This window comes from Colobus angolensis, unplaced genomic scaffold, assembly GCF_000951035.1.
Source record: "Colobus angolensis palliatus isolate OR3802 unplaced genomic scaffold, Cang.pa_1.0 Scaffold227, whole genome shotgun sequence".
In the NCBI taxonomy this organism is placed as follows: Eukaryota; Metazoa; Chordata; class Mammalia; order Primates; family Cercopithecidae; genus Colobus; species Colobus angolensis.
The window spans coordinates 1,764,497-1,788,259 of NW_012115455.1; the positions used below are offsets into that span (position 1 = coordinate 1,764,497).

Consider the following 23,763-nt stretch of genomic DNA (forward strand, 5'->3'; position numbering starts at 1 on the left):
TTTATAGATTTCTTAGTAGTTTCATAATTTTTGGTTCTCAAGGAACTATTTACCAAATTTTTGTCATTTTAGGGTCTTTTTTTCTCCCTGAATTAAGCTAATGGGTATTCCCCTATGCAGATACATTTACTTTTTTCTTTCATGAATACTTAACAGTATAGTTTAGGATTTTTTAATCTAAACAGTTGTGTACTCCTGGAGAAATTATGTCATAATTTGCTGCTTAACATGCACCTTTGTCCAAAATTCATAAGATATGAATACTGCAAATTGTTTTGTTTAGCAATAATTTGCCATCTGGAGAAGACAAGATCACTAAACTTAAGGTGACTATGGTGGCCTGGGATCGCTATGATACCACAGTTATTACTGCAGTGAATAATTTTCTTTTGAAAGTGTGGAATTCTATCACAGGACAGCTTCTTCATACATTATCTGTAAGTATTTTATTTTTAGAGTAATTAAAATGGTCAAAAAGCACATTATTTTAAGACACAGGAGATTTAAGTTCCAGTTTCCTTTCTGTGATATACTATACTAGCCCTTGGAAAAATGATTTTCTGAGAGGCCTCTTTTGACATAGCTGTAAAATAGGGATGACATGCACTATACCTGCTAAAAGCAAGTATGAAATCTTTTCAAGATCTTTTCTAAGTCTAGTAGTTACTCATCTACTATGTTATTGTGTACAATGAAGACATATAAGTTATTTTGTTTTTACCAGGGATTGGCATTTTTTTGCTGTTACCGTTATAGGGGTAGAGCGTACCTTATTTTGATAAGGATATCCTACATAGTCTACCTTTAGTGATTAGTTTATGCAAGGAATAGGGGTAAGAGGAAGAAGTAGGAAAAGAAAGGTATTTTTTCCTCTTTCAGAAAGTGTATATTTGTCATTGTAAGAGGCTACAGTATTTGTGATGTAAAAACTTGAAAGAATTAATAGCAGAAATCACGTGGGTGGTGTTGATGTTTTTCAGTTTATCATAATACTGGTTGACTTCAGATTAAGTTTAATTTAAAAACCTTATTTTGTCTGTTTCAACTATCAATTCATAAGCATTTTAAGGAGAGAATGCCAAATGCTTGCCATGCGATCACTCGTTAGTAAGTGATAAGGTTCAGACTAGAAACCTATTCTTCCGACTCAACTCTGTTGTCTTTGTAGTATATCGTGGTGTTTATGTATCAGAGGGATGTAAAGTTCTTCTATTTTGCAAATGCTGTTTGAGCATCAGCTGTGTACCAAAAGTGGGTTAGGTGTTAGATATAAATGGTAAATTAGACAGAGTCCTGTCATGCCAGAGCTTATAGCCTATTATGAGAAATACTTTTAATCAGATAAGTGCTAAGAAAGAAAAATGCGAGATAGAATGCAAACTTCTAACAGAGTAACCAAATTTGATAATGGGAGGCTTAGAGAAAACTTCCTGAGGTATTGTAGTTTGGGTTAAGTTTTGAAAGATAAGTAAGAATTACCCAAATCTCACCTTAAGTGTCAACTCCTTGATTAGGCCTTCCCTGATCAAACAATCTAAGATAGCCTCCTTGTTTTTGTCTTATTATGTCACCTTGCTTTACTTTTACTAGGTTCATCACTATCTGATATTTTATTGTTATGTTTTCTTATTTATTTGCTGCTTCTACATGGTAGGGTATCAGTAAATATTTGGTAAATCAAATATATGAGGAGGCTGGGGTGTGTTTCTAGAAAGAGGGAACGGCATGTGCAAAGGTCCTGAGGTAGATAGGAGCTGAAAGAAAGCCAATTTAGCTATATCACAGAGAGCAGAAACAGAGTCTCCCCAGATACAGTTGGAAAAGTGGACAGGGGCCAGACTAGGATTTTGTAGGATCTATTGTAAGACCAATAGAAAATCATTAAAGGGTTTAAAGCAAAGGAATGACATGTGAGTTTTACTTTTGAAAAATACCTTTTAATTCTGGTCACAGAAGAAGGAATAGATTGGAATGAGTTGAGAGTGACTGCAGGTAGATTATAGGAGTCTGATAGTAGCCGGGATGAGCCAGGATGATAATTTAGATTTGTGTGGGGGTGGTGGAAGTGAAAGTGTGCTTACCAAATACAAATATGGCATTTTAAGATGATAAATTGATAAATTTTAAGACATTACTTATTTTGACTAGATCTTGTTCCCCATGATCTATTAACTATGTCCTCTCCTAAGGCATGTGACCCAAAAAAATGGAAAATCCCCAGCTTCAAAGTTCTTTTTTTCCCCCTAATGTACATTGAAGTAGTCATGTCGTTATCATTAGAGTTTAGCAAACTAACTTTATTTTTTCCTGGATATGAACCTGAGAAAATATTAGCTATATCAAATTGATTCTTTTAGCAAGGGATTTTGTTATAGCAAAGAAATAACTTTTTCTGTAGTCACTGGGAAGAATTTTGGTAAACGTTGAGTTGTGATGGTATTTATCATAAGGGGATTTTTCCTACTAATCTTATCACTACGTTTTGAGCCAGTCTAAAGTTATATTTTCTTTCAGTAAGCTGTATTTTTGTCCATAATCATAATACGGTAGGATACTCTATTATTCTACTTTTTTTAATAGCATGATTTGGGACAAAATGCACTTTTGAGATTTGCAGGATATGATCATTTTTTAGATGCTCCTGATGTATAATGTGATAGTGTGTTCCTAAGATAAGTGCAGCTTCGGGATGTTCTCTATGCTTTTCTAAGGCTTGGAGCCTGTTCTTAAACATATACTCTGTAGTCAGGAGTTAAGTCCAAAGAAAATCAACAATGATCTTAAAGCAGATGTTTGTAAACTTTTCCTTTACGAGGCATATAAACATATAACATATGTAAACTTGTTATATGTTATATAAACATATAACATATGTAAACTTGTTATTTGTTGTATAAACATATAACATAAAGCATTGGTTTTCAAACTTACTTCTTTTTAGCAGAAAATGTATTTTCTAGATAACATCTTAAATGGAACTCCCAAATGTAAAGTAGATGTAGAGCAGAACCACTGTGCTTTATCCTTTGAATGTATCATGAGGCCTACTAAAATACAATTTGAATACCAGTAATAGAGAATAGAGTGCTGAATTGTATTGATCACTGTGTCAGAATTGGGTGTTACTGAAAGATTTTGTTTGTCATATATTCTGTGGCCTTTTAAATAGCCCAGTCCTAAATTCCACTTCAGAGCCTTGGTTAATGAGCTGTAATTGTTTAGACTATATTTTAAAAACATTACTGGATCTTTTGTTTATTGAATACTTGATAAAATCAGCAGTTTATAAGGAAATCTCACTGAGCTATATTGTTCATGTAGTATCCACGTAGTAAATGCTGTTAAATTATTCTGCATAAATCCATTTGAACCAGACTGATAGCACTGAAGACCTTTTTACCAAATGAATGAGACATTTTGTGTTGCTTTTCATTTTTAATACTGATTTTTATTATAGGGACATGATGACGAAGTATTCGTTCTGGAAGCCCATCCATTTGATCAAAGGATTATACTTTCAGCAGGTCATGATGGGAACATTTTTATTTGGGACCTTGACCGGGGGACCAAAATTCGGAATTACTTTAACATGGTAAGAAACACCTGTATCTAGTTCACATTAAAACCAACTTCTCTTATATAATAACTTGGTTAATTAAAGTATACCTAGTACAAAAGAACCTCTTGTCATTTGTGTTTAAGTTGGTTAAATAATTCAGAGAATAACTCAAGAACTGAGAATAAGGCCAGTTGAGCCTTTCAAGATGACTATTCTTAGGTGTTAGCATTTTCCAAATTCTGTTCCCCAGCCCTAAACTGCAGATACTCAAATGTATTGAGCTTTGGAGTTAACACCTAACCAAAATCACAAAAAGATTGATGTTTAAAATGTAATTCTCATTTATGAATTATAACAGTGACTGTAATACTTGTGTCTGCCCCTGGTAAACCTCATATGATTTAGTAATCAGAAAGTTGTTTGGCAAACATGGACTTGGAGATATGGATGCTCTTAAGATATGTCTCATACAAGCCATGGAAAAATCTGGTGAGCTATCTCTCCTCTCAGAACACCCTTCTATGGTGATGGGAATACTCATATTCTCTTAAGAATAATTCTGACTAAACATTTCTAAATTGTTGGTTGGCCTTTGAGTTTACTTTTATACGCTTTATATAGACCCAAAGCAAAGACAGATCCTCTGTCTTTTATTAGTAAAATTGATTGTGTGCTTTAATTTTAGGATGGTTATTTTAAGGCTTCATTGCATTATAACTTAAGATGTGAAGATAATATCTTGACTTTGCTGAGATAGTACCTTTGTCATTTTGGTTACATTTAGTTCTTTTTTAATCTTTACAGTCACTCATTTAGTATTTCATGAGGTATGTCATTGCTAGCAATGATTGATTTCATCCATTGCAATTTGCCTCTCCCTAATTTCTTTCAGGGATTTACTGTTTCAGTAGGGTTCTGGCTACAGAAGCCAGAGAGTACTTTGGAATGTTTGTGCATCACAGAGTCCATGGTATTAGCAAGGAAAAGTTATCACCTATCTATTATTTGAAAATTACTCTTAAGATGACTTAAGACTCCTCTGAATTTCAGATTGAAGGCCAAGGCCATGGTGCGGTGTTTGATTGTAAATTTTCACCAGATGGAAACCATTTTGCCTGCACAGATTCTCATGGGCATTTGCTGCTTTTTGGTTTTGGATGCAGTAAATACTATGAAAAGGTTAGCATATTTTAATTTTGCTGTAGAGTGTAATTTAGGATTGTGTCATTCACGAATTTTACTTAAAGTCCTCCAGTTAATAAGGGCTGTTATGTGTTAGTAGATATAAAATAAAAGGAAGTTGTCTTTCTTAGTAAAGGTTCTCAATTGTGATCTGCACTGCCAGAACATTATGTTTGGCTGTGCAGATCACGATTGAGATAAATTACAGGGTGATAAAGACGTAAAAATTCCTTAGGAAATCCTTTTGCTTTGAGCATATTCTCTACTGCCTTCCAGGTATAATAGGAGAGTAATTCTAATACATCACATCTTCTACTTCTCATGAATTGAGAATAAACCGCTGGTGACTGAATATGTTTATTTTCTTAGGTGGCAATTTTACTTATTATTGATCTGGTTAAAATACTTTGGGAGCTAACTTAATTGGTTCTTTATGTTTTGTTAGCTGTGAATTTGAGAAGGATTATAGAATTATAGAGTTGGAAGAGAACTCAGTCATTGAGGTCAGCTCAATAATTGTATTAATATCAGGTTTGAGTGTCTTTGATGTGATTGATATTTACCTGTTTCGTCATATGTATTATACTTCATCTATCTTCATTTGAATAAAAATAAGCAAGAAAAACATATAGGTTTGTGTAATTTTTACAACTTAAATACAAATGCCCAACTATATCTACTGGGTTGTTGCTTTAGTTCTTCTTATCATAATAGGAGAAATATGATATGTCTAAAAATTAATACAGATTATAGGATTTTTTGGAGAAAAGAGAATTATCATCTAGGTAATTCAATTCTATTCTACCTAAAGGGGGAATATAGGGCAACAAAGGACTATAAGAGTATGCAAAAAATTATCTGATTTAAAAAATGAGTGTGCTCTAGGAATGAAAACAAGTATTTACTTATAAATTCCCTGTGTATGTTAACCCACTAAAAATCTGTCATAAAGATTCCAGATCAGATGTTCTTCCACACGGATTATCGTCCTCTTATTCGTGATGCCAATAACTATGTATTGGATGAACAAACCCAACAAGCTCCTCACCTCATGCCTCCTCCATTTTTGGTGGATGTTGATGGAAATCCTCATCCCACAAAATTCCAACGGTTGGTACCAGGACGGGAAAATTGTAAAGATGAACAGCTTATACCACAGCTGGGATATGTGGCTAATGGTATGTTTCCTCTAAAAGTAAATTTAAAACATTTTGCACAATATTATACATTACTGCTGTATTCTCTATGATGTATGCCTCCTGCTAAACTCTGGAGTAGGTTATAATATGTTTCATCTTCTGTTACTGTTAATTTTCAGTTATATAGTACTTTTAACCTTAGCATAGTACTTTTTCATTGTTTATCTCACCTGGACACAGATAAGTGGGTTAGGACAAACGTAAGCAGATATGCTCAAGCAGATAATGTATTGACCTATTTCTTTAGAAAACCTTATATATGTATGAACCTGTTGTTTTCTATAGTATTGAGTTGTAATAAAAGCTTTTGTAACTGGTGGAATTCCACTGCTTATAGTATTGATATTTTAGTTTGAGAGTTCGTAGTTAATTAGACTAAGAAGGTGAAACTTTGAAAAACCACAGACTGGCCAGGCGTGGTGGCTCACGCCTATAATACCAGCACTTTTGGAGGCCGAGGTGGGTGGATTACTTGAGGTTTAGGCATTCGAGACCAGCCTGGCCAACGTGGTGAAACCCCGTTTCTACTAAAAATGCAAAAATTAGCTGGGGTGATGGTGCATGGCCCTAATCCTAACTACTTGGGTGGCTGAGGCACAAGAACCACTTGAACCCAGGAGGCGGAGGTTGCGGTGAGCCAAGATTGTGCCACTGCACTCCAGACTGGGCGACAGAGTCAGACTGTCTCAATAAAAAGAAAACAACCCCTACCCCACAGCTGGAGGTAGCTATTTACCTATTCTCATGTTTGAAATTCAAAGAGTTATTGGGTGTAGGGTAAGAGGATGTGACTATTGAAATAACACTCAGTCTTGGGAGATATTGGGAAAGCAGAGATGAATGTGATATATGATGGGAAGATAGGAGAATAAAACATTGGAATAAGCTATTTTCTATCAAAGAAACTTACTCTCTTCTGGTTAGCATATTTTCATTATTTATTCTGCCCTCTACCCCCACATAAAATGCCTTCATATTTTACTTTGGTACTTGTAGGTTGTCTTCAGGTATGAGCTAGTAAGTTACTGATTTGCAAGTAGAATTTCATATCTTTGCTAGGGAATTAAGGCTTGAACTGACCCTCATAGAGTGAAATGCTGCACATCTTTTTATGTTCTTGCTCATAAAGGTTGTAGAGCAGGGAAATGGTGTTACACATGTGCCTGTAGTTACTGTGATGATGTATTTATTAGCCAAGGAGAAAAGATGTGAATATTAATTAAATGGGAGATAAACTTGAAAACAAAAGAATAAGAAAGTCTAATTTATCAGACTTTATTTCTTGTATATTTCTTGTAAGATCTGATCAGTTGGTTACTCTGTCAAATCTGACTAGAGGACAAGATGAAAACCAGGGCAATGATACACTTAAGAAAGAAAAAGATTTAACATTTTCATTCAGAAATAATCATTAAGTTTCAGTGTATATAAAAAATCATTTTGTACTCATTAAAACACTAAAATGTTATCAAAAGACAATAATAGTTCAAAGATCATCATTTTGACTTCTTTCAAAAAGGAAATTTTCACAAAGAAGGATGCAAAGCATTTTAGGTATCTGTGGTTAAACTTGTTTAATTAAACCTTACTCAAAACTCTTATGGCATAGCTAGTTGCTGTTAGGCAGCAAACCTATACAGCATTTAACTGCACTGAATACCATAGACAGTTATAAATACAATGGTACATATTTGCCTAAGCATACCTAGACAGAAAAAGTACAGTAAAAATATGGTATAAAAGATAAAGAATGGTATACCTGTGTAAAGCACTTACCATGGAATGGAGCTTACAAGACTGCAAATTGCTGTGGGTGATTCAGTGAGTGAGTGGTTGAATGTGAAGACCTAGAACATTACTATACAATAGTGTACACTTTATCAACACTGTACACTTAGGCTATGCTAAATGTGTATAAACAATATTTTTCTTTCTTCAGTAACAAATTAACCTTAGCTTACTGGAAACACTTTTTAGGTTTTTTGTTTTTTTTTTTTAACTTTTCGACTCTTTTGTAATAATACCTAGCTTAAAACACAAATACTTTGTACAGCTGTATAAAAATATTTTTTATATCCTTATTCTATAAGGTTTTCCTATTTTTAAAATTTTTATTGTTTTACTTTTTAAACTTTTTAAAAGTTAAGACACAAACACACATTAGCCTAGGTCTACACAGAGTCAAGATTATCAATATCCCTGTCTTCTACCTCCACATCTTGCTTGTCCCACTGGAAGGTCTTCAGGGAGAATATGGAGCTGTCATCTCTTATGATAACAATACCTTTTTCTGGAATACCTCCTGGAGGACCTTCTTGAGGCCGTTTTACAGTGCAATTTTTTTTAGTAATTAAAAGTAGTACATTTCAAGATGATACGAAGTATGGTATAGTGCATACATAAAACAGTAATATAGTCGTTTACTACCAAATATTATGTACTGTGCATAATTGTGTGTGCTATGCTTTTATATAACTGGCAGTGCAGTAGGTTTGTTTATCCCAACATCTCCACAAACATGTGAGTACTGCATTGCACTATGAGGCTATGATGTCACTCAACAATAAGAGTTTTTCAGCTTCATTATGATCTCGTGAGACTACCATTGTATATGTGGTTTATCTTTGATTGAAATGTTGTTATGCAGCACTTGACTGTATTTTTAAAGATGAGAAGGCCCTCATAATAATGTCTAATTTGGGACCATTGGTTAAGTCAGACACATAAGCTAGTACATCAAAAATATTTAAAGTTTTTAATAAAATGTTTCATTTGATATATACTTTATTTTACATTTAATCCTATTTTTAATCATTTGTGTAGAAATTTATAGGTTGTTTTTACTATGTTTAAGGTATACTAAAATGTAAGTAATTTTGTGGCTTTGTATCTGGTCTTATTAAGGTGATGGTGAGGTAGTAGAACAGGTAATTGGGCAGCAAACCAATGACCAAGATGAGAGCATTCTTGATGGAATAATCAGGGAGCTGCAGAGAGAACAAGACCTGAGACTAATTAATGAAGGAGATGTTCCACATTTTCCAGTTAATAGAGCATACTCTGTTAATGGTGGTAAGTGTTTTTATAGTTGTAAAGAGTGTAGTGTATGTACTGTAATTATTTTACTTTTACCAAATAATTACATGGAAAATATTTTACCTTTATAGATAAAAACATTTTTATTAATTTACAATTTTGATATCATATATATCAAAGTCTCATAATCTCATCATTTGTGGGTAAAATGACTTAAGGTCTCCTGAGAAATTCAGGTGATACATTTTAATACACTGTATTCTTTTTACTCAGTAATTTATCTGTAATCTTTACATTTGTTTTAAGAAGTGAAGTGCTACAGTATGTCTAGCCCTCTTGAAGGGGAACCAACCTATACAGTTTTCAAAATTAAAACTACCTTAAGTTTAGAAATTACTGCCAATTCCTCTTTTGTGCAGAGGAAAGCGGAATACCATGCTTCTCTCTTGAATTAAAAAAAAAATACACTGAAGACAAGAAGCTCTCTTAGGGAATACAGATGCAGCTTCTGAATTGACTTATAATAGTTTGATCTTAATACCAGTGGAAGTTATTATATAATTAATTATCTTAAAATGAATATTCTATCCTTAAATGATATTAAAATGATATCCTATCATATCTTATACATTAAACGTGAAAATAAATATTATATCCTTAAATGATATTAAAATGATATCCTATCCTATCTTTTACATTAAACATGCCAGGGCATCTGAGTTTTATATAAATCTTAGCTTTTATGAAGAGCTTTTAGTTTTATTTTCAAATGTAGTCATCTTATGAGTTTTTTTCAGATTTATTTCTTTTCATATATTTGTAACTAGAGTCATTTATCTGTGTAACATTGCATTTTAGATTTCATGGAAATGAATAAGGTGATTTAAATTTGTGGTGATTCACAGGGTATTTTGCTAATTTTCTGATTTCTTCAATGTCTCATAAAATTAAAAAAAATCATTTGGGTTACTTGAATACCTAACTCAGATAAGCTTTTCTGAACCTGGAACAAGATAACAAGTGGGCTGATAATCCTATCTATCCAGGCCCTTTATTCCTGAGACGTGAAACTTTCTCAGAGCCCTGATTTAAATATCCATTAATGAAATCAGTATTCTGTTGTACCTTCAATACTAGGTTTCTGTGGACAGATTAGAAATGACATTAGTCAAGAGACCCCACTGACTTCTATTGGTAATATTCATTTGTTTTGAAATTTTTCGGACATTTAACAGTTGGATGTTTCAGTTTCCATTTGTGTTTTATTTGTAAATGTAAGAAAAATAACATGAACCTTTCTGGAGTATTAAAAAATAAAACCTCTGTTACTTTGTTTTCTTTCTTTCTTTGCTCATCAATCTTGAAAATGAAATTTTGATTTAAAAAAATAATTGTTTACACTTTGAATCTTAACATTTTTGAAAGTTTTATTGATGCTTTATCTAGAAACACTGTAATGGAGAGAATAAAGATAGAATTTAGATCAAAAAGCTGCTTCCTGAACTAGCACTAATAAACATTTGTGAATCTCCAAATCATGTTGAATACCTTTTTTTTTTTTTTTTTTGAGACGGAGTCTCACTCTGTCACCCAGGCTGGAGTGCTGTGGCCGGATCTCAGCTCACTGCAAGCTCCGCCTCCCGGGTTCACGCCATTCTCCTGCCTCAGCCTCCCGGGTAGCTGGGACTACAGGCGCCGCCACGTCGCCCGGCTAGTTTTTTGTAGTTTTTAGTAGAGACGGGGTTTCACCATGTTAGCCAGGATGGTCTCGATCTCCTGACCTCGTGATCCGCCCGTCTCGGCCTCCCAAAGTGCTGGGATTACAGGCTTGAGCCACCGCGCCCGGCTGAATACCTTTTTTTATATTCAGTGAGCATTTAGTAGATGTCAGATGTGAAACTACTTTGAAAAAAATTAAAATAATTATAAAAATTTCAAACATTTCTCAATAAGAGTGCTTGCTTTATTTATAACAATATGAAAAACATAAAGGAGGGTACAGAAAATATAGAACAAAGGGATAGCAATTCTTACAGCAGTACTATCTTTGAATCTACTCTCTTATTTAGAGCTGTGTTCTGGAAAACTGTGGTGCCTTTGCTCAGAAAATGACAGTTTTCCTTGTTTTTGTTTTAGCTCTGAGAAGTCCAAACATGGACATATCTTCTTCCCCAAACATCAGGCTTCGAAGACATAGTAGTCAAATTGAAGGTGTTAGACAAATGCATAACAATGCTCCTCGGAGCCAGATGGCCACTGAAAGAGATCTCATGGCATGGAGTAGAAGAGTGGTGGTCAATGAACTAAATAATGGAGTTAGTAGGTGAGTCAATAAGGTAACATTTAGAAGAAAATTTAAAGCTTTATTCTTAGGAAGTGAATTGAAATGTACTATGTTAGCCTAGTAAATGAGGTATTTTAAAATACAGTTTAGTCATGCATTAGTTTTTCCATATTATTCCAGTGAGTTCACTCCATAACAAATAATGATTATCTTCAGCTTTGTGCTGAATGCTTTGGGGAATATTGAAAATGCAAAACATTATCTCTGTTCTCAGTTTATAGCCTAGATTTGAAGAAAAGAATACAAGTAGTATTAAGAACTCATGAGGTCTTACGTAATTAAATATGTGAGTGATATATGGACCCTAACATTTGAGCAGCCTGGGAGTACAATTATTTGCTAGATGCTGGTGCTTAGAGTATCTTTAGAAATGTCATTTAGGTAGACTTCATTGGATGAAAGAATTGCATTAGGATTAATTTCAAACTTACAATCCCTATTCGTATTTGTAAACCCTGAAATTTGCTGTAATAACAACTTTCAGATACTCCACAGCAACTTGAAATAGATTTAGAAAAGAGAAAGGACATTTACAGAGAATATGTACAATTCATTTTAATCAAGTATCTTCCTAACCAAGCTTTTACCAGATCAACCAACAAGTAGTAAAATTAATTTGGTTTCTCCTTTTCTTCTACTTTCTGCTATAAGAAGGCAGCAGTAATAAGAAAAAAAGAAAGACATAATTAACTTGTGTCTTTGGAGTAAATGATTATTTACTCAAAACGTTGAAAGCAGAATCGAAAGCAGGGACTCAAAGACATTTGTATACCAGTGTTAAATGTGACATTATTCACAATAACAAAATGGTGGAAACAACTCAATTGTCCACCAACAGATGAACAGATAAACAAATTGTGGTATATGTACAAAATAGCATATCATTCAGCTACAGAAAAGAATGTTCTGATACCTGCTACAACATGGATAAACATGCTAAGCGAAAGAAGCCAGGGACAAAAGGACAAATATTATATGATTCCACTTATGTGAAATATCTGGACTAGGCAAATTCATAGAGACATACAATAGATTAGAGGTTTTCAGGGGCTAGAAAGAAGGAGAAAATGGGGAGCTATTGCTTAGTGGTCACAGAGTTTATCTTTGAAGTGATGAAAAAGTTTTGGAAGTGCTGATAATGGTTGCACAACTTTCTGAATGTAATTAATGCCACTAGATTATACACCTAAAAATAGTTCAGGTGGCAAATTATATGTTTAAAAGTATTTTTGTTATCTGATTCTTAGATGATTGGTTTTCTTTTTGATGATTTTCTGTTACTTTGACCTTTGACTTGTTATTAGGGTACAGGAAGAATGTCGAACTGCAAAAGGTGACATAGAAATCAGTCTTTATACAGTTGAAAAGAAGAAAAAGCCATCTTATACTACTCAAAGGGTAAGTATAGTTTTACAATACTTTGGGATACACTATTTGCAAATATTTGTAGATAATAGGCTTTTGAGAGGCAGCAGTTGTGTATTAAGAGACTATTTTAGTAGGTATCTGCATATAAGGCACCTACTTTTTGAGCCACAAATTGAGATATATGATTATTATTAATAAGAATAAAGTTATAAGTCAAGAGTGTCCCCCCAAATCTAGGACATGTGGTCATTGTAGGTATAAGATACTTGTATTAAAATAACCATTTTTATGTGGTCAAAGTGGAACCTTAAATATATTATCAGATCACTAATTAGAATGTAAAACAAATGATCCAGATATCCTAGGCCAGAGATTGACAAACTATAGCCCATGGGCCAAATCAGTTCTGCTACCTATTTCTGTTAATTTTTATGGGAACACAGCCACGTTCACTTATTTATATCTTGTATATGGTTGCTTTCAGGCTGTAAGACAGAATTGAATAGTTGTAACAGAGATTGTATGACTTGCAAAGCCAAAAAATATTTACACTTTGGTCCTTTGCAGAAAAGGTTTACTGATCCCTACCCTAGACCCATTCCTGGCTTACCAAATCATTTAGGAGCAAAACATGATCTGTAATTGTGATGTACTATAGAAAGAAACTGCTAAGCAGAATACTCTCAGGTACACCAAATGTATAATTTTGTTCCCAAATTTAACCATAATTTCTGTAGAGTGTGGTAATTTGAAGAGTCTAGGATGATTTTGATGTTGTTAAACAAATCTAGGTAATGGACCCTGATTTTGAATTTTTTTTCCATAGTCGATAAACAGAAATTTAGGTAAATATGAAATGGATATCTTCAAATATTAGATCATTTTGATGTTTGCTTTCTTAACTTAACTTTTTTTATTGTTAAGAAATTAACTTTATTTTGTTAGTTTTTTGGGGGTTTTTTTGGTTTTTTTTAGAGATTTTTGAATGACTCAGAACAGTGATTTTTATTCTTTTTTCCTACTAAGCTGATTTTATCAAACATCAGCCTTGACTGCGACTAATGGACAGGGTACTTAGGTCTGTAGATATTTTTGCTTATGTTGAAAATGTGAAACATTTACATACACTTTTAAACTTCTTGGTTCCTAATTACATTCTAGGATTGCAGCTTAGCTAAATGGAATATCAATAGTAATGTTTTGTATTTGTAAAGGTTAGAATAAAATAGTTTTCACTTCAAATTTTAGTTGTTAAAAATTAAATCTCTATTTTGACCTGTTTGCTAAATGAATATACTGCCAATTCTTGTTATAACTACAAGTAAGTTATCCATAGTAACTCAATTTCTTTTCTTCTATATTGTCCACAAATAGTAGAAATAATCCTCAGTGGGATATAAGGGATTAAGCGTGGCATGAATTTGTGTGTGTCTGTGTGCCTTCGATGAAGAGTCAAATTCTAAAATATTTGAAGAGATTTATTCCGAGCCCAAAATGAGTGACCAGTGGTCCATGTCACAGCCCTTAAGAGATCCTGAGACTCTGTGCCTGAGATGGTTGGGCTACAACTTGGTTGTATACATTTTAGGGAGACATAAGACATCAATCAATAGATGTAAAATATACATTGGTTTGGTGCAGAAAAGCAGGACAACTGGAAGGTGGGTAGTGGGCTTCCAGGTCAATTTCCAATCCAAGATTTTCTTGCTGGAAATTGGTTGAAAGACTTTTTATCTAAAGACCTGGAATGAATAGAAAGGAATGTCTGGATTAAGATAAGGGTTTGGATAGCTGGGCGTGGTGGTGCATGCCTGTAATCCCAGCTACTCGCAGGCTGAGGCGGGAGGCCGAGGCAGGAGAATTGCTTAAACCTGGGAGGCGGAGGTTGCGGTGAGCCGAGATCGCGCCATTGCACTCTAGCCTGGGCAACTAGAGTGAAACGCTGTCTCAAAAAAAAAAAAAAAAGGACGGTTTGTGAAGACCAAGATTCTTTATTATGCATATGAAGCCTCCAGGTGGCAAACTTCAGAGAAAATAGTTGTAAATGTTTATTATCAGACTTAAGAGGATGCCAGACTCTTACTTGATTCTCTCTTAAAGGGGGTCCTCTGCACAATGTAGGTTTTCCCCCACAAGAGACAGCTTTGCAGGGCTATTTCAAGATATGGCGAAGAAACATTTGGGGTTAAAATACTCTGATTCCCCTCCTTATCTGTCATGTGATGTTATGCCAAAGTGAGGTTGGAAAAATAAAGCCATGTTATATAGAGTTAAATAAAACCACTCTGATGGGACTCTATGGTTTGTAAGGCAAGACTCCCCAGACGCTTGAGATAGGAATTTGAGCAAGAGAAGAAAAAAAGAACAGAGTTTATATTTCATTTCCAAAAATTAAATTGTTACTTTTTGTATGTAGATTGTTTTGAGTCTTTTCCCTTCTGTTGTTAGATGTAATCTAAGATTTATTATTTCATTTTTATTTTAAACAACTCTCTCCTGGACCTAGTTTTGTATTTCAGAGGTGGGGGGTTGGAGATTGGAATAAATTTATTCTAAAAATACTTTTTAACTCTTAAGAATCTTAAGAATGCTGTTGATGAAAGAATCAAACTCTGTAAAATATTTGAAGAGATTTACTCTGAGCCATATATAAGTGACCAGTGACTAGATGCACAGTCTCAAGAAGTAGTCCTGAGAACATATGCCTAAGATGGTCAGGCTACTGGTTGAATTTGTACAATTTAGGGAGACAAGACATCTATCAGTACATGTAAGACAGTACATTGGTTTGGTGCAGAAAGGCAGGACAACTCAGGGGGTGTGGCGGAGGAGGTTCCAGGTCATAGGTAGATTCTAAAATTTTCTAATTAGCAGTTAGTTGAAAGAGTTAAGTTATTGTCTAAAGACCTAGAATCAATGGAAGGAAATGTCTGGGTTAGGATAAGGAGTTTTAGAGACCAAGATTCTCATTATGCAGAAGAAGCCTCTAGGTAGTTTTTTCACAGAGAGTAGATAGCAAATGTTTCTTTTCAGACTTAAATAAAAGTGCCAGACTCTTGGTTGATTCTCTCCTGGATCAGGAAAAAGGCCTGGAAAGAGAAAGGGATTCTCTACAGAATGTTGATTTTAAGACAGCTTTACCGGGCTATTTCAAGAAATGACAAAGAAACATATTTGCGGTTAAAATATTTTGATTTCTTTCTTTCTCTGTTGTATGATGTTATACCAGAGTCAGACTGGAAAGTTAAAACATGTTATATAGGGTTACGTAAAACCCCTCTGATGCAACTTTGTGGTTTGTAAAGCGTGGAACCTCCCCTCCCATGCCCACCCCCGCAGAAGACCTCTTAGATATTCTAGATCTTTAGAATATCTAGAATAAAAAATATCTAAGAGGCCACCCCTGCAGAAGGCCTCTTAGATAGAAATTTGGGCAAGAGAAATAAAAGATCAGAGTTTAGTCCTCAATGTTAATCTAGAATGAACAAAAGTGTAGATTATTAAATCCACTTATATATCTTAGCACTTTAAAAAAGTTTTCTAGATTTTTGAATAACTAAATAAATACACATTATATATACACAAATGTGACTGAAATGTCTTGCTTCATCCTATAATAATTCTGAATAATGTGGCATATGTAAATTATGAGTGGGCAAATTCTTGCAACCCAGACATTTCTTTTTTTTTTTTTTTCAGGAAGTGAAACAATTTTATTTTACAGTTGGCTTTAAAATCACGAAGACACTTTTTTCGTATAAAAACATTAGTACAGATACCTGTACTTTCTAGAAAATGATTATATAGACATCTCAAAGAAAAATGTACACCATTATATGGTTTTAGTGAGGTTGCTTAGAAAAAGCTCAAATCTGGACTGATTCCTAAAACATACCATTCCACTACCATTCTACTGATGATTAGTATCATCAGTATGTCTTCCAGCATTATTACATATTTGATAATACATACATAGGCTGGCTTATCACTTAATGTTCCATTGGTTCATCAGCCTTTTCTGCTGGTTCATCAGCAGGTTGAGCAGGCTGTGCCAGCTGGCTTGTCAGTCAATGTTTCATTGGTTCTTCAGCCTTTTCTGCTGGTTCATCAGCAGGCTGAGCAGGCTGTGCCTTTCTCTGTGGCCTTTCTTCAAGACCTTCCAGGAATGGAGACACATCATCATCATCATCATCATCATCATACATTATAAACTCCAAATTTTTACCAGCATTTCCAATGGGAACATTTTTGTAGTTATGTCCTGTTCTGCAGGAATTGTTTCTCTTAAGGCATGCAGACTATGTTTAACCAGTTCATTTGAATTGTATTCCATAAATTTGCACATATGTCTCTCCACGTAAGTACAAGCTGACTGAGAACGGGTCCCAATGGACATAGCTCTGTAGTCAAAATAGTCAGCAGATGGCCAAGTTTGGAAATGCGAGGCCCATATCAACATAACCAGCAATAAGTAGCCCAACACCATATGGTCTTCAGCCATATTGTTATGTTGATATTTGGGTCTTGCTTCCAATTAGAGATACAAGACAAGACACAGGAAGTGGTCTGTCGGATACAAATCTGGAATCGGAACACTCCTGGCACATAAAATTACATAACAGTCTACCATCATCAGTAAGCCCTGCAGTTGAGATACTAATATGGTTGTCAACATGGAGAGTATTTTCTGAGGAGCAGCAAGCTCCGATGGTGCCCTTTTCAATGCAACCAATACTGCATGGGTTTTTGATTTCAGACCAGCTGTGGCTGAACCTTTTTTAACAGCTTCCATTGCATAGTCAGTTTGATGAATCCTGCTCCAGACAATGATATCATTGTCATACTGGTTTCCAAACGTGGTTCCAGCACAGGTCTGATTGCAGCCTCTGGCAAAACTGAGGATCAAGGAGTTGCTGCCTAAACTATCACTCTGCATTGTACAGAGAAGTCTGTGGGACTTTGCAACCCAGACTTTTCAGCACTGTCTTTAATTTTATCACAAGGTTTACAAAATAGGAGAGTGATCAATATTAGTGGAAAGTGGGTTAAATATGTATAAATATAGTTATATGTTGGCTTTCTTTGGGGGAACTTATTCTCATCTCCTACTCACCCCTACCCCCCACCTAATTTCCTTTATATATGTTCCTTGTGTGTTTACTGAGCTTTTCCTTTTTTAAAATTTGTTACTATTCTCTTTTACAGAATGATTATGAGCCTAGCTGTGGGCGTTCTTTACGAAGGACACAGCGCAAACGTCAGCATACTTACCAAACACGGTCCAACATAGAGCATAATTCACAACCTTCATGTCAAAATTCAGGTGTACAGGAAGACTCAGACAGCTCCTCAGAGGTTAGATATGTACTATTATTTATTTGATGTAGTTTTTTGTTTCCCAGTTCGTATCATCCATTTGGGTTTAAGGGTCACTTCTTTAATAGAAAATTATTTTAATTATATTCTTGTAAGAGATTTGTTCATTAATAATACATTTAGTAGGTATATTTTGGCGTATTTAATTCCTTTAAGTGTCTTCTTGGATTTGTACCTCAGATGCTGTCTTTGTGAGGGTATCAAATATGCAAGCAAGAGTTTGCCTTTGACACAGTGAAAAAAAGAGTTTAAGAGAAAATCAGCCTAGAAATGGAAAGGAGCGAAATATAAAGAGCTTTAATAAGTTCCACAGTTTCAGAATTGGCTGGCTATCTAATCAACATAATATACACATTTTTTGTTATTATTGACTTCATCCCTCATGGAGATCATTGAATGTTGGTTTTTCTCAGATCTCCCTTTTTCATGGTAATGAGTAAAGAGTGTAACTTCTTTTCATCTTGTTCTTCTGTTCTCCAGTCTTTTTGTTCTCTTAACAGGTTTCATTGTTAAATGCATAATGAAGGTTTAATCATGCATTGCCATTCCCAATTCTTTTTTTTTCTTTCTTTTTTTTTTTTTTTTTTTTTTGAGATGGAGTCTTGCTCTGTCCCCAGACTGGAGTGCAGTGACACGTACTTGGCTCACTGCAACCTCTGTCTCCCAAGTTCAAGAGATTCTCCTGCCTCGGCCTCCCCAGTAGCTGGGATTACAGGCATGTGCCACCATGCATGGCTAATTTTTGTATTTTTAGTAGAGCCAGGGTTTCATCCTGTTGGCCAGGCTGATCTTGAACTCGTGACTTCAGGTAATCTGCCCGCCTCGGCCTCCCAAAGTGCTAGGATTACAGGCGTGAGCCACTGCACCTGGCCCCATTCACAGTTCTTAAACTGTTATCAAAGATGTCCTCCATTCATGCCCCACCCCCACCCATATGAAATCTTGATCTTAAAAGAATGATCACTGTTCAGGAACTGATGCTCCCCCCACCTTTTTAAAAAAAGACAAAAACAAACAAACAAACAGAAGACAGAGTCGTGTTCTGTTGCTCAGGCTGGAGTGCAGTGGCTCAATCTCAGCTGACTGCAGCCTCCACCTCCCAGGTTCAAGCAATCCTCCTGTCTCGTCCTCCGAAGTATCTAGGACTACAGGAGCATGCCACCATGCCCTGCTAATTTTGGTATTTTTAGTAGAGACAGGGTTTCACCATGTTGGTCAGACTGGTCTCGAACTCCTGACCTCAGGTGATCTGCCTGCCTTGGCCTTCCAAAGTGCTGGGACTACAGGGATGAGCCACTGTGCCTGGCCTGATGCTCCCTTTTAAATGTAATGTGATAACAACATTATGGTTGTACGTCTAAAACAAATCCTAATCTTAATACATATTTATGGTTAAAATGGTTTATTTGGTCATGATGTGCATCAAACTGATGCTAAGCGTATAAGGCAATGGGTGAGGGTATAGATAAAATAGGAAGTGAATTATTGTCTAAACTGGAGATTGTGTACACAGGTTATCTCTTCTCTCTACTGTATTTAAAATTTTACATAAAAAAGATAATTAAAATTTTTAGTGGAGAGTAATTATATTAACTTGATAGAGACATATAGGCATTTTTAAAACAATGTTTCTAATGTATTTAGGACGGTTATATTTGGACTTAAGAAATCTATTGAGTCTTTGAAATCATAAAAAGATATTTTATATCAATAAGATATTGATGCCAGAAATTTAGAAATACCTAGTAGACTTAGTTGTGAGTTACAGATATACTTAGAACAATAATTATGTGCATTTTAAGGAGAGCATTTTTTGAGGGCAGAATTCAAAAAATCCTGTAAAATAGGTAGTGGTTTTTTAACTAAAAATACATTAGGTGGTAATATCCATATATCTTAATTGCTGGCTCTTTGTTGTAGGAAGACGAAACTGTTGGCACAAGTGATGCTTCAGTAGAGGATCCTGTTGTTGAATGGCAAAGTGAAAGTTCTTCCAGGTAGTTTTAATGATTTCAGTTTGGTCGAATTTATTGAACAGTTTTAATATGAAATTATGTTCTTGTAGGAAATTGGTAAAATCAGAATTAAAATAGTATTTTATAGTAGAAAAGGTACTGGCTGGAAGCCGAGAGACCTGATGTGATCCTGGCTCTCCCAATATCTTTCTAACGTCACTGTGGGCCTTTTAGTTTCTTCATCTACAAAATAAGATTCTTTTTAAATTCAAGATTCTACATCTTGGCAATTATATTCACCCTCTGCATAATGATCTTTCAGCCAATGACGGAGTGCATAAGACGATGGTCCCATAATGAAGCTGAAAAATTCCTGTCACCTAGTGACATCATACCCATTGTAACACTGTAGCACAAAGCATTATTCACATGTTTGTCGGAATGCTGGTGTAAATTAACTTGCTGAACTGTCAGTCAGTCATACAAAAGTTTAGCATATACAGTTATGTACAGTATATAGTACTTAATAAACAACTATGTTACTGGTTTATTTACTATACTATACTTATATATTATTATGTTTTCTTCATTTCATTTTCGATTCTTTTAAAAATGGTGTCTTGCTATGTTGCCCAGGCATGCCTTAAACTCCTGGGCTCAAGCAGTCCTCCCACGGCCTCCTGAGTAGCAGGGTGTACAGGTGCTACAGGTGCTATGTACAGCATACACCAGTAGCAGGGTGTACGGGGTGCACAGGTGCTATGTACAGCATACACCAGTATGCTCAGTTTATGCTATAATTTTTGTTGTTATTTTAGAGTGTACTTGTCGTACTTGTAATAAATTATTAACTGTAAAATATCCTCAGTCAGGTCCTCCAAGAGATATTCCAGAAGAAGGCATTATTATCATTGGAGATAAAAAAAGCTCCATGTGTTTTTGTCTCTGAATACCTTCCAGTGGAACAGGAAAAGATGTGGAGGTGGAAGACAGTGATATTGATGATCCTGACCCTCTGTAGGCTTAGGCTAATGTTTGTGTCTTAGTTTTTAAATAAACTTTTAAAATAAAATTGAAAAAAATTAAACCTTAAAAATAGAAAAAAACCTTATAGAGTAAGGATATAAAGAAAAAATTTGCGGAGTGTGGTGGCTCACTTCTGTAATCCCAGCAATTTTGGAGGCCGAGGCGGGAGGATCACCTGAGGTCAGGTGTTCGAGACCAGCCTGGCCAACATGGTAAAACCCCGTCTCTACTAAAAATACAAAAATTATCCAGACGAGGTGGCGGAGGCCTGTAATCCCAGCTACTCAGGAGGCTGAGGCAGGATAATTGCTTGAACTCGCAAGGCGGAGATTGCAGTGAGCCAAGATTGCGCCATTGCACTCCAGCCTGTGTGACAAGAGCGAAACGCTATCTCAAGAAAAAAAAAAAAAAAAAAAATACGGCTGTGCAATGTGTTTTAAGCTGTTATTACAGAACAGTCAAAAAGTTTAAAAAAGCTAAAAAGTATAAAGTAAAAATGTTACAGTAAGCTAAGATTAATTTCTTATTGAAGAAATAATTTTTTTTTTTTATAAATTTAATGTAACCTAAGTGTAGTGTTTGTAAAGTCTTCAGTAGTGTACAGTCATGTTCTAGGTCTTCACATTCACTCACCATCACTCACTGACTCACCCCCAGCAACTTTCAGTTCTATAAACTCCATTCATGTTAAGTGCTCTATGTAGGTATACATTTTAAAAAATCTTTTATGCCATATTTTTACTGTACCTTTTCTATGTGTAGATATACACTTAGTATTGTGTAGATATATACTTAGCGTTGTGTTAAAATTGCCAACTGTTGGCCGGGCGCGGTGGCTCAAGCCTGTAATCCCAGCACTTTGGGAGGCCGAGACGGGCAGATCACGGGGTCAGGAGATCAAGACCATCCTGGCTAACACGGTGAAACCCCGTCTCTACTAAAAAATACAAAAAACCAGCCGGGCGACGTGGCGGGCGCCTGTAGTCCCAGCTACTCGGGAGGCTGAGGCAGGAGAATGGCGTAAACCCAGGAGGCGGGGCTTGCACTGAGCTGAGATCTGGCCATTGCACTCCAGCCTGGGCGGCAGAGCGAGACTCTGTCTCAAAAAAAAAAATTGCCAACTGTGTTCAGTACAGTCACATGCTGTACAAATTTGTAGCCTTGGAGCGATAGGCTCTACTATATAGCATAGCTGTGTAGTAGGCTATACTGTCTAGGTTTGTGTAAGTATACTCTGTATGATGTTCACACAATGGCAAAATCACCTAATGATGCATTTCTCTGAAAGTATCCCCTTTGTTAAGTGACACATGACTGTATATGTATTTATTTCAGTTTTAAAATAATCCCATTTCAGCATTTCCAAGAATAAGATGCTTTTTTATTTTGAAGAAGCTTTTGTGATTTTGGACAGGATTTCATTAAAATTACTAAGATAATGATTGAAATTCTATACTGATTTTCTTTTTTCTTTTTTTTTTTTGAGATGGAGTCTCACTGTCATGATTGAAATTCTATACTGATTTTCTTTTTTCTTTTTTTTCTTTTTTTTTTTTTTCTTTGAGATGGAGTCTCACTGTCACCCAGGCTGGAGTACAATGGTGTGGTCTTGGCTCACTGCAATCTCCTCCTCTTGGATTCCAGTGATTCTCCCCTCTCAGCCTCCCAAGTAGCTGGGACTACAGGCGCATGCCACCACACCCGGCTAATTTTTGTATTTTTAGTAGAGACAGGGTTTTGCCATGTTGGCCAGGCTGGTCTGGAACTCCTGATCTCTTGTGATCCACCCACCTCGGCCTCCCAAAGTGCTGGGATTACAGGTGTGAGCCACCGCGCCTGGCTGATATTTTTTCTCTTAAGTTAGAACAAAATCCAGCCATGTCATTTATAATGCTGTTTGATTACAGAATGATCTTTCAATTATTAAGTAAAACTACTCCTTTTCTGTACTTAGGTATCCATAATTTTGATTTATTTACAGTGATTCATCAAGTGAATATTCTGATTGGACAGCAGATGCTGGAATAAATTTACAACCCCCCAAAAGACAAACCAGACAAACAACACGGAAAATATGCAGCAGCTCTGATGAGGAAAATTTGAAGTCCCTAGAAGAAAGGCAAAAGAAACCTAAGCAGACTAGAAAGAAGGTTTGTAACTTTATAAGTTATTTTGTTTTTGTTATTTTTTGGTTTTTGCCTTTGATACTTAAATATTTAATAGTAACATTGACTTTTCTCTAAAAATAACATTTCATCTGAGAAAGTAAGTAAAAGTAGTTTGACTTCAAAATGTAAAGAATTTTTGAAATTTTTCTGTTACCAAAGGTAGAGGCTAGAATGTTTCATTATAATTTGTTATTCAAACATATTCACAATCATTTGTTAAAATGTAGCAATGTCCTAAAATAAACTACTGTCTTACAAAATTATTATTCTTGTCACCTTTATCTGACAACATTTCTTATCTGACAACATTATTATTCTTGTTATGTGGTATTTTGAGTCCTAATTTTTAACATTTTTAACTTGTAACATGGAAGAGTATGATAAATTGTATAGGACTCTCCCTCCATTCCACTGTTTTTTGGTGTTTTTATTAGAGAGATGGGGTCTCGTTATGTTGCCCAGAGTGGAGGGCAGTGGCTATTCACAGGCATGATCATAACACACTGCAGACTCGAACTGCTAGGCTCAAGCAATACTCCCACCTCAGCCT

General features: G+C 35.3%; 1 protein-coding gene and 1 pseudogene across 2 annotated transcripts in view; one reads left to right on the plus strand and one right to left on the minus strand.

The window, feature by feature from the left end:
- Positions 1–23,763, plus strand: part of BRWD3 (bromodomain and WD repeat domain containing 3) — a 129,522-nt gene that overhangs the window by 77,011 nt on the left and 28,748 nt on the right. Inside the window, exons 14-23 of the mRNA XM_011944125.1 lie at positions 284–437; positions 3,458–3,592; positions 4,610–4,738; positions 5,694–5,919; positions 8,845–9,012; positions 11,113–11,299; positions 12,625–12,718; positions 17,894–18,043; positions 19,985–20,061; positions 23,027–23,195. Coding sequence (XP_011799515.1) covers positions 284–437; positions 3,458–3,592; positions 4,610–4,738; positions 5,694–5,919; positions 8,845–9,012; positions 11,113–11,299; positions 12,625–12,718; positions 17,894–18,043; positions 19,985–20,061; positions 23,027–23,195 — 1,489 coding nt within the window. The remainder of the gene's footprint in view (positions 1–283; positions 438–3,457; positions 3,593–4,609; positions 4,739–5,693; positions 5,920–8,844; positions 9,013–11,112; positions 11,300–12,624; positions 12,719–17,893; positions 18,044–19,984; positions 20,062–23,026; positions 23,196–23,763) is intronic.
- On the minus strand, positions 16,756–17,725 carry LOC105513272 (annotated as a pseudogene). Its single transcript, XR_001001978.1, has one exon. The product of XR_001001978.1 is annotated as a proteasome subunit alpha type-1 pseudogene (transcript).